At 56.7% G+C, this 11374-nt stretch overlaps 1 protein-coding gene across 1 annotated transcript in view; it reads left to right on the top strand.

Annotated features, from left to right (window-relative positions):
* Positions 1-11374, top strand: part of RELT (RELT TNF receptor) — a 34424-nt gene continuing 23050 nt past the window's right edge. The window contains exons 1-4 of the mRNA XM_067533269.1: positions 1-80; positions 6254-6367; positions 6821-6999; positions 7917-8002. Coding sequence (XP_067389370.1) covers positions 36-80; positions 6254-6367; positions 6821-6999; positions 7917-8002 — 424 coding nt within the window. The 5' untranslated portion in view covers positions 1-35. The remainder of the gene's footprint in view (positions 81-6253; positions 6368-6820; positions 7000-7916; positions 8003-11374) is intronic.

Consider the following 11374-nt stretch of genomic DNA (forward strand, 5'->3'; position numbering starts at 1 on the left):
CGTTCCGTGGCTCTTTGCAATCGTCAGCCCGTAGGATGAAGAGGACCCTGGTCTGCTGGTCGCTCGTCGCCTTCCTGGCCGTGAGTACACTAGAACCCTGGGCTTGTTCTGCACCCCATCGCACTCCAGCACAGGGCGGTGGTATAAAGCCACGGCTGTGAACGCTCCTCGCCAGGCCGTGACGAGAGGGGGGTGAGGGAGGAAGTCGTTGCAAGAGGCGGAGAAGAAGCTGGTTTTAGGGGACAGGGCAGTAGGGGAGCAAAAAAGGCCAGGAGAGGGGCTGGGACAAGCCAACTGGGGGGGAGACTAAAAACCCAGGCAACCGAGCAAGAGGGGACCGTAAAACCAAGCTGAAGCATGCTTCAGCGCCACGCTGAGCCTCTCACACTCTGCCCTCTGTCAGCTGAGCTCTACACAGGCACATGGGGCCACCCACACCGGTCTGACAGCATCTGGGATGCTGATTGTACGACCCCAGGGCAGACAGCTCTTTACTTACTGTGCTGACCCTACCCTGCTGTTCTCATCTTCTCCGCCTTCTGGGCTCCCTCTAGGCAATGGTCTTTGGCCCTTTATTCTCAGCAGTCTCCTAGCTCTGCCTAGCCCGTGCCAGCTTCTGCCACCGAGGTTGTGGTGGGGGTTGTGGTCACGCCACTCGCTGCCCATCGCCTCTCCGTGCGATGCTCCGGTTGCGTTGTTGCTACGCGGCTGCTGGCGTAGTTTTGAACGCGCGTTGATGCCTCTCGTGTGACTGCTCTCAGCCCAGGCTGGTTCTTTCATCAGTGGAGACCTCCCTGCCCTGGCTGGGCTGTGAAGCTGCTTCAGAGTCTCCCTGGGAAGGGATAATGGTAGGGGTCTCGCAGGCGGTGTTCCTGTGATAGCAGTTCAGCCTTCCTCGTGCTCGCCCCACGCCCAGGCTCCTCTTACTACACACCGCTCAAGGCAATCGGAAGTAGCTAGAAAAGGTCAGCCTGGTGCGTTTGAGGACCGAGCCTTTTTCCTCTGTCCGCTGGAAAGCAGCAGGGGGTGGGAGGAGCGCAGGAGAAATGAGGCTAAATCACGGGATCCGGGCTGCCCCTGGAGACCACCCAAAATAAGACTCTGCCTCTTGCTGTCTATGGTGAAGCCTGGCAAAGCTGGGAAACTTCCTGGGAAGGAGGTTTGTGGCCAGGGCCAACGTTGCTGAGGGAGAATTGCAAGCTAGGAGCAGTGGAGGGAGGTAGTCGCGGGGGTCCCCTCACAGCATGAGCTGAGTGGCTGTGGCGTGGGTCTAGTGGCGTACCGAAGGGGGGGAGGGCAGGCTCCCAGGTGCTGGACTGCGGGGCGGTTGCCAGGCCGGCCCTTCACGACATGCAGCAGGGGCACGGGAGGCTCCCCTCAGAACCCCTGCGCCCCCTGCCCCCTGGACGTCATGAAGGGCTGGCCCGGCGCCCCCTTTGCCCCCAGGCTGAGCTGGGAGAGGTGGGCGCCGTATGGCGGATAAGTGCGGGAGGAGGTAAGGGGGGCTCCCTCCTGCCCTGCACACAGAGGTGCGGGAGCTTGAGGCCGTTGGGGGAGGGGACAAACGCAGGCTTGGCCCCCAGGTACCGCAGACCCATGGTACCCACTGCGTGGGGCTTTATTTAAGGCTTGCTGCAGGAGGGGATGGAAGACCTAGAAAGGAGAGAGCAGGGAGCGCCCCTGCAGCGCGGTTAGGGGGCGCGTGCGCGGAGTCTCTGATAACCACCTCCTCGACCCCTGTGCCAGGCGTGCTGCTCAGGCGCGGGAGCCGGCGGGCTTCGGCCTGGCCCTAGAGGGGGCTCTGAGCCGGGGGCCCCCGGGGAGGAGGCCGTACTCAGGAGCACACGGCGGCTGCTGGGGCGAGGCAGGGGGTGATCCCAGGTCTGTCCTGGCCGTAGAGAGGCAGCGCTGGGCATCTGGCTTGCTGCAAGATCTATAAATCGACGAGGCAGCTCGGCCGCAGGCTCCGGCTGGCCTGACTCTTCACTCAGACGCTTCCATTCACCCCGGAGCCCTGCTGAGGGACGGGAGGGGGCTGCCACTGCCCTTGGTTATGGCCGGCTGGCTGCCTGTCTGACCTGCTGCCCCACGACACGTCCTGTGGACAGAGTGGAAGGGCTGAGGGGAGCTGCTGGCTGCCCTGCGCGTCTTCCCTACCCCTGATGACCCTTCGCCGGGCAGGGACGGCCCAGTGTCAATGCAAAGCATTGGGTCAGAGCTTAGCTGAGCTGGCTGACAAGTAGCTGGTCCTGACTGTTGCGGCATGAGACCGGATTCCCCAAACCTGCGCTGCTGGTGGGGATGGTTTTGTGGTGGTTCTGCTTGTTCTGCCTCCTCTGGCCCTGGGAACGCTTGCTTCTGGTAGAGGCCAGGGTGCACCGCTTGAAAACAAACGTGGTTCCCCGTCTCACTGCTGCAATGCGCTATTCCCAGCGGGAGGAGGCAGCGTCCAGAGGGTTGAAACCGCGATTGGGGTTGGCGGTTTGGTGTCAGCCATGCTGGAGTCCCTTGCGCTTTCCTCAACCCAGGTGTAGTAGCCATTGTCTGAATCATCTGGCCTCAGACCAGGCTTGTTATGCCCTGGCTGGCTTTGGAACCGACCCAAGAACAAGGTTTCAGATGGGAGGAATCTGCCCTAGCCCCATTCTTCCCTCCCTTCCCCCCACTAGGTATATTAACCCGGCCCTTCGCAGTGCTTTCCTGGTGAGGAGCTCAAAGCACTTTGCAAACAAGCAATGATTCCCTGGCTTCTCTGGGGGCTGCTGGGTGGAAACTGGCTGTGGTTTTGACCTCTTTAGCGTGGCACCCAAGATGCAAGCGATCCCATTTCTCTCCCCATGCAGCTGTGATCAATGTGGGATGCTCAAGTTGAAGCATCCTTGATTTTAAGTATAAGGGAGCTGCTGGCAGGGTGTGCTCCTTGCAGCTTTCTTAGTTTTGAAATTCACTCTCTAGCTTGGGTCTTTTATATTTTTTTTAATTTGGTTTTATGCCCTTTTTGGCTTCTTTAAGAGGGATAAAAAAGGCCTGACATTCTGTTAGTTTGCTCAAGTTTCCCGCCCCCGGCTGTTTAATTTTTTTAACCAGAAACACCTTATCTAGTTTTGTTGGAGGATCTTTTGGAGGTCTTTGGAATGTCTATGAGCTTTCATACCTTAATTAAGGAATGGGTGTTGTATCTTTCACAAAGACTTCTTCTTTTTCCCAAAGGTTCTGCTAGTCATTTAGAATTCGAGAGGTGTAATCATGATGTTTACCATCATCGTGACTAAAACAATTGAACGGTTCAGCTTTCAGTCTTGAGATGTTAGAATTTAATTATTTTTGCCCCACTTACCATAGTTTTCTAGGGTAGAGAAGAGCTGAATTTTCTGTTTGCTTTTGTTTAAGCAAAGAAACACAGGCAAAGAAACTGAATGAAATCCTTTCAGGCCACCTCCAAGGCCATTTTTTGGGGGTGGGGATTGTTTTTTTGTTTTGTTTTTTGCATTACATTTAATTCATCAGGGAGTCTTTTCAGAGGTGTTTTGGGTACAAGCAAAGTTTAGGTGAAGGGACACTTGAATGACACCGTTGAAAGGCTTAATAGATAATTTTAAGGGCAGGTTAGGCAGTACCTTGTGAGTGGTCAATTATGTTTTTTCATTAATTATTGAATACATTTCAGATGATGCAAAATGCCCAGTACTTCAGTAGTACTGTATAAATTGAATTATATAGAACATGTTACTAATAAATAAGATCTGGCTCATATGTAATGCCTTCCATCCACTGATCTCAAAGCGCTTTACAAAGGAGGCCAGTATCATTATCACCCATTTTACTGATGGGGAAACTGAGGCTCAGAGAGGCAAATTGCCTTGCCCAAGGTCACCCAGTAGCAGAGCCAGGAATAAAACTCAAATCTCCCGAGTCCCAGTCCTGTGCTCTATCCATTGGGCCACACTGCCAATTTGTAAAAGCCATGCCACTTCTTTAACTTGTGATCTACTAATCTGCCTATTAGTCTGCGAATGATGCAACTCAGTCTTTTCTCTGTAAAGTCTTATGACAATTTATTTCTACACTCCCAGTTTCCATTTTAAACTCTTTCCTTCCTTCACCAGACTGGACTCTGTATTACACCCACATCTCAACTTTGTTTAGCCTCTCCCAGTTCATACAGGCCTTGTCATTTCATCTCTGCTGTGAACTGAGGGGAGAATAGCCACTCCCTAACATGAATGAGGAGGTTTTTCTGCAGGGTTTAGATTACGTTGCTCTGAGTGTCTGAGGGCCCGGGTATTGAAATGTGATAATGATAATAGCTAGTAAATATGAAAGAGGAAAAACCTATTTGCAGTGCTATAGAGTTCAATGTCCTTATGCCGCATCTGTAGTGATTCCAGATGTTTTTAGTTAAGTCCATCTATAATAGCCGCATCTTGGGTTTTTACACCGATTTTTCCAAGAGTCACTTAGGTCTCGTCTGCAGCCGTGCAAACCCCGAGTGTAGACCTGGTTTATGCTGATGCAGAATTGATTCTGAGTTCACCCAGTCTTGCCCAAGTAATCTCCTGTGGGAGGACACACCACATGGAGAGCTTAAACCACAGAAGTTCTCAGAAAGGTTGGAATGAGTGCACATGGTAGTTGGGTAGCCGTAACTATAGCTTTCACTACCGCAAGACTACTGGAGAGTCATTACAGCGGGTGGGTTACTCTATAATCTTTCCCTGGCAGTGAGTCAGCTATTGGCCACGCTGGCGATGCTATGCAACCATCCCCGCTGTGAGATCAGCGTTAGAAACTCGTTCCTAGCTTGTGACAGTTGTGGATACATCACAGGTGAAAAATTCAGCCTTCAAAGAGCAGGGAGCGGGCCGAAACCTTTTCATCCCTTTTCCTGGATGCGGCCAGGGGGTGATGAGGTGCCAGGCAGCAGGCGGTGCTGGCTCTGGTCTCCCAGTGCTACAGATCCCCACGACCGCCACTGCATTGCGAAACAGGAGCGCACAGGGGCGCCTCCTCCACCCTGCGGGCGCACTGAGCCTGGGGTGCTGCCACACGATGGCCACTGCTTTAAAATCCCTGCCCGGGGGGGATGGGGGTGTTATTTTTTTAAAGGAGAAACTTGTCTCCATGGATTCATGCTTGGGAGAGGCTGAGGGCTGAGCTGGCATGCGGGAGGTGCCCCAATACCAGGGTGATGGGGACCCTCGCGAGAGCAGGAGTCCTTTGTCCCCCCACTGGTGGGGGTGTGTGTGTGTGTGTGTGTGTGTGTGTGTGTGTGTGTGTTCGATAACCCTTGCTCCGGTCAGAAGCCAAATTCCACTACACTAGCAGGAGCGCTCGCCCCAGCCCCGACTCCTACCGCAGCAGCGCCCCTTCTCCCCCAAGATCCTACAGCAGGATAGAGCCACCGCTTCCCCAGCAAAACCCGGGGGGGAGGGGACATCCCCCCCCCCCCCCGGATGTTGCACTCTTGTTGGTTGCTCCTTGGCGCTGGCAGCAAGACGACACAGCCGTTCGGCGGCCCCAGCCGGCCTGTGGCAGCCGGCTGGGGCTAAGGGGCTATTGAACTGTGGCCTAGACATTCCTGAGTTCTAGGACCATCTCGCAGGGTCCTAGAGTCCAGGCTCCAGCCCCAGCCCAGACATCTCCGCCACAGTGCGACAGCCCCTTCTGCAGCATGGGGACAGGCCCCCCGGGGCGCTGGGCTCACCAGCCCGCCCTGACGGGACCTGTCCTGCCTGCATCTGTCTCGTCCAGCTACCTCCGGCAATGTTTGAGGCGAGTGAGACGCCCTGCAGATGAGTCGGATGGAGCGAGCTGGGGCCCGCGTCTCTATCTGATGGGCATCAAACCGCCCCGGAGACGTAAACCACTTCCAACGGGAGGCAGCAGGAGCCTCTCCAGATGAGCATGGGTGACGCCCTGGCGTTGTCGTGTAGGGGGAAATCCCTGCCCGGCCTGCAGGTGGGAAAGGGACGAACAACGACGTGCCTGGGCTCTTCAGCTCCGGCTTCTGCTAGTTCTGGTGAGCAGCAGATGCTCCTGGAGGCCATCAAGCAGCAGCCACAGAGGTCCCTGGTGATTGGTGTCTCTCCCCGGTACGTGGTGGGGCTCGGCTATTCCAGTGTGAGCGTGAGGCTCATCCACACGGACTCCGAGCCCAGGGAGAAGGGGCAGGAGAAGGAGCGTCCAGAAGCAGCCGCACGCCTGGCTCCAGACCCCTGGATTCTCATCTTCTCTCTCTCTCTCTTTTTTTCAGCTGTTGAGTTGGCCCCAGCTCTGGGTGCTGGCGTGCGGGGAGCAGGAGTACTGGACCGCGGAGGGGGACTGCGCCCCTTGTGCGGCGTGTCCCCCCGGAGAAGAGCCCGATAGGGTAAGCCATGCTGCCTGCCGCTGGCCGGGAGCCACCCGACCGAGCAGACGTGTTGCCTTGGGGGTAGGGTGGGGGTGGATCTGTCCTTGCCAGCCCTTCATTCCATCCAGAAGCCAACGGGGGCGGCAGGGGGCATTAAGCCCTTTCAGGGATTCAGATCCAGCCCCCAGTCGCAGGGCAGGACAAACCAGGCGTCGTCGATGGGTGGCCTTCGTGCCGTGGGCTGGTGGGCGTCAGTCCCTGTTAGCGCGAGCTGGTCCCCTGGCCAGCTGAGCAGAGAGGCGGTGGGTGGGAACGGGCCATGGAGACTGAATCCCCCCCCTCGCTCTCTGCAGCTGGGAGAGGTGACACGTTGGCACCCTGCGCAGCTTGCTGCACGGCCATCGGAGCGGCCAGCGCCGGCCAGCGGTGCCAGCTCCTCTCCTGACTCCGTCTCCATTTGGTTCCCTGTAGAAGTGCGGCTCTGGGCAAGGCCTAGGCGTGACCTGTCGAGCCTGCCCTCCGGGCACCTTTTCGGCCAGCAGCGGCCTGGCCCCCTGCTCGTCTCAGACCCCCTGCAAGGCCAGGAAGAGGGGCCACGCCAGCCCTGAGACGGCGGCAGCAGACAGCCGGTGTGGAGACTGCCTGCCAGGGTAACGTGGCTTTGTGGCTTGCCCCCGCGGGGGTAGTGCAGCGGCAATGGGGGTGGGGATGGGAGCCTAGCCCTGGCACAGAACTGGCTGGCATCTACAGTATGGGGGTCCCGATTCTTGCCAGCCTCCCAGGGGTTCATGTTTTATAAGGACTTCAAAGCACTACGTCGGACAGGACCCAACTCACGCAGGTGTTGTGGATCTGGCTCTGAGCTCCTGGGCACAAAGCGTGGTTGGTTAGTTAGGGTTCTTCTGCAGGGTATTATTACTAGATCGAAGACAGGCTGGCAGGGCTGGCATATCCGTCTCCAGTGGGAACGCTTCACGTGGCCCGGCAATCTCGGTGCACCAGGCAGAGCAAAAATCCCAGCTGCTGAGCAGGAAGGAGGTTGTCTGTGAGTCACTGGAAGGCACTTGGCTGAACACCGACAAGCCAGTGTGCTTCAGGCAAGAGGGAGGAAACTTACCAGTTCAGTCACTTCTCTTCCTCTGGCCCGCTGATTGGCTCCAGAGTGGGTGAATCTGGCCTGAGCAATCCCACTGAGTCAGCAGCAGTGGGTGAAAGGGGTTTGTGGAAGGGGTGATGAACGTGTACCCTCCTTTCCTTGTTGGGGGAAACTGTCTTGCACGTTGCCCCGAAAGGCTCCCAAAGCACTGTACAAAGTAGATAGAGATGGCTTTGCCCCACCACTGAAATGCAGCCACTTCTGGAGTGGAACGTGGCAGATGCTTAGCAGTGCAGAGTAGAACGGGAAGCAAATAACGCATGGCGTGCATTTCCGTTGTAGCCAGGTTTTGTCTGAGCTGAATTTCTAGCAGCTGCCCCCACTCCAGATAACGCCTATGTGCTGTTTAACTGCCATCTGTGGTCTTGATCTGTTTTCAGTCCTTTGCTAAGGTCTCTTTGCTCTTGGCAGGTTTTACAGCCCTGAAGGAGAGCTGGACCCAACAGCTGAATGCCTGCCGTGCTCCTCTGCTCCCAAAGACATGCCGGGCTGCCCAGGTTAGTGTACACAATGAGAGGGAAAGCAACGTGGCAGCAGTTGTGCTTGGGTTTACAGAGAACCTGTGTCCAGGAACAGAAGGGTAGGGTTTCTCTGATGGGACATAAGCGTTTGTCAGGGCCCAAAGGGAAGAGAGGCTCCTTTTGGGAGCTTGTGCTGTCTGTTGAGACTGTCTCCTTGCAGTTCAGGGAGACAGGATTCAAATCGCTACCTGCACGGCCAGTCTGCTGCCCGGCCATGCCTGTGATCCCCCAGGGCCGGCCTGCTGCTGCTGCATGTTCTGCAGTCGCTGACCCAGCAGGCACAGTTGGAGATCGTGGCGGTCAGAGAAGCGGGCAAACACCTATCGAGCTGAGTTCTCTGCCAGGGCAGTAGAACTAGGTCTTTGGTTCTGCTCTTGAAAAGGGAAGCGCTGAGGATTTTTAACTTCGGTCACTTTCCTTGTTTTCCAGTGCTGGGGTGGGTGAAATAGCTCCTTAGTCTGTGTCTGTGGCTTTTCTCCCCGGGTGAGAGCTGTCTCTTGTGCCTGAGAGGAGGGGACATGTGGTCATCTTCCCCTACAGGAAGTTCCCCATTCTCTGGGAGCTCATGGGCATTCTCCTTTCTTTGCAGCACACCTGGTCTCTACTAGACAGGCAGAGAAAGGTATTAGAGTTCATACAGTACCGGTCTCCTGTCTGGATGGGTGCCTGGGGTTCTGGGCTGGACCCACTTACGTTTCTGAGCTCTGCTTCTCCACCAAGCTTCCACTAAGCCGTAGAAAAATCCCAACCCCTTAGCTCTGAGATTTGCTTGGCAGCTGGAGATGGCAGGGGCTCGAGTGCGCTCTCGGTCGCTCAGTTTGACTCGCACGTTCTTTGAGCTATTTTCGTGCCGCAGCGATTTAAGCCTCAATAACAATGTATTTATCAAGCACTCTTCTGTGCCAAAGGCTCATTAAGGCACTTGGGTGGGTGTAATGCAGAATTTGCTAAAGGAGAAACCGCTTCAAATCCAGTTGTTCCTCTGCAGAGTTTTTGTGCCAGGTTGTACTGATTGATGCGTGAAGGGGCGGGATTGGGGTCCTGCTTTAAGTGTGGATCTCCCCCCTGTAGCGTGGCTGCCGACGCCTCGGTAGTTACACAGAACTAGCTTTACACGTCAGCCGCTTAGGCTAGGGACCGTCTCTTGTTCAGATTTTGCACGGTGCCTAGCGCAACGAAGCCCTGGCTTCTAGGTGCTGTTGTGCTACAAATCATGTATTCAAGCAAGAGGTCCCTGCAATGCAGCCACTTCCGGGGCGCAGCTCCTCAGCTGCTGTCACGATGCACAGCAATGCCACCGCTTGGGACAGGAAAGGGGAGAACACCGTGGCTGATGGATCCTACCAGGGGAATTTATTGTAGGTGGGATTTAATTAGTGGGGCTGGTAATTATGATAACGGTTAGAACTCTAAACTGCAGATACTGTGCCTAGTCACGTGGATTGCCTGTTGGTACGAGCTAAGCCCACGCCGTGTGCACAGTCAGGGCCAGCTACGCATGCACCATAGATCTGCCCACCCACATACACCAGGACCCCACTTCCCAGGTGCTCGGGGGCTGCAGTCCAAGCTCCTCTCTCGGTGGCAGTGACACACACACACACACACACACACACACGTGATGAGACTGCAGCGTTCAGGTCTAGCGGAGAGGGGGGGTGCATTGCAGGGGTTCCCGTGGCATTGGATGCAAGGAAATGGGCCCTGGATGTAAAGTGCAGGTGTGATTCACGTGCGCAGTCACCGGGGCCGGTGCTAGCCTGTTGGCACAGGAAGGGCGTGGAGCCTCCCGGGAGAAGGCAGATCTGCAGAGAGAGGTTGGCTCAAGTCTCAAGGCTGAGACTCCTTGAAGAACCACGCTAGGAGCCTGCTGGCGTCTTCCCCCCCCTCAGCAGCGGTGCACAGGGCTCGCCTGGTGGTGCTGCTGGAGGATACGGCTCGCTGGCTGAAACGCCTGGAGTTGCTGGTTTGGATCCCAGCTGAGGCCACTCGGCCCTTCGGCCTTTCAGCGTCGCTGTGCTGAGGACTTAACCTAGATCCTGAACGGCCACGAAAGCTCCCAGGGCACAAGAGTAGGGCGCTTGGCCCTTGTCCTTGCCCAGCATGTCTAAAACCTGGCTTTTCCCGACAAAGTATCCCCCCGGTCTCGGCGTGAAGCGGGGTGAAGTCGAGGCCCTGTTGCTGCGTAAATGTGCCTAGCTCTGCCGCTGTCAATAGAGCGGTGCTGATTTACACCTGCTGAGAATCTGGCCTGTTTTCTGTCCGTCCCCCTCTCCCCCATTCATGGATTTAATTTCTTTAGATTTTCCAAAGTCCAGTGAAATCTGTGGGCTGAGGCCGGGTGCGAGACATTTGCTGCCGAAAGGAAACAGGCCAGGGCTCCGAGAACAGCTGATTAGGCTCTGCTTGTGGAAAGAAGATAGACCTGTCCTCGGTGGGAGAGAGAGACCTGCATGCCCCGGGGAGGTGCTGTGCTGACTGATGTGGGGTCACGGGCTCCAGCACAGAAGTGGCCCTTACTGTCTTTATCCCCTCCAACCCCCCCAATCTCTTCCACATGGACCCTTAGTGCTAAGGGGGAAGGAAGAAGGGGGTAACGCACTGACCAGTAGGCATCACTGCACTAAGACCCTCTCGAACTGTAACCAGGAGTTTGCTCTGAACTAGCACCTTCGCCCCCTGATCTCCAAGCGCTTTCCAAAGCAGGGTCTCTCGCCCCGGTTTCTAGATGGGGGGCGGGAACTGAGGCCCTAAAAGCGCTGGGCTGGAGCTCAGCTGTTCTGCGTCCCAGTCAGGGCCTGCCTCGGCCGGAGGCTTCGCCTTTCTGGTTTGGGGCTGGGTCCAGGCGTCTTTAGGAGCAGCTGTGGGTCCCATCGTGAATGCTGGGCAGGGGTGAGTTAGGGAACGGAGGACCCTAGCCTGGCTTCAGTCAGTGCCGCTTTTTCCCCTCTTTCTCTGGGTTCCTGGGGGGGCTGGGGCGGCAGAGATTATTCCCGGCGGGGGCTGCGGAAGAGGCCGGATGGGGAGCACCCACCGCAACGGAGACTGGCGCTGTATTTTTCCTTAACCCTTCAGAGGGCAGTGATTGCAGCCTCCGCCCCCCATCAGCCACACGGCCGTGTTTTCCCCCCGCAGCATGGCCGGCCGCGCTCTCGGCATGCCTCGTCTTTCCCTGCTCGCTTGTCTCCGGCAGGCTGGACTCTTCCACCCCGCCGTGCTTTGGGAGGCTCTGCAGGGTGGGTAGCTGCCGGGATCCCCCTGCTCTCTGGTGGCGCTGCCCCTCGCAGGGATGTGGGGGACACCCCTGCTCTGGGGTAGGAGGGGCAGCCCCTCGGCCAGTGGGCACGG

Source organism: Emydura macquarii, unplaced genomic scaffold (genome assembly GCF_026122565.2).
Source record: "Emydura macquarii macquarii isolate MOO-44397 ecotype Brisbane River unplaced genomic scaffold, CSIRO-AGI_Emac_v2 contig_3328, whole genome shotgun sequence".
Lineage (NCBI taxonomy): Eukaryota > Metazoa > Chordata > Testudines > Chelidae > Emydura > Emydura macquarii.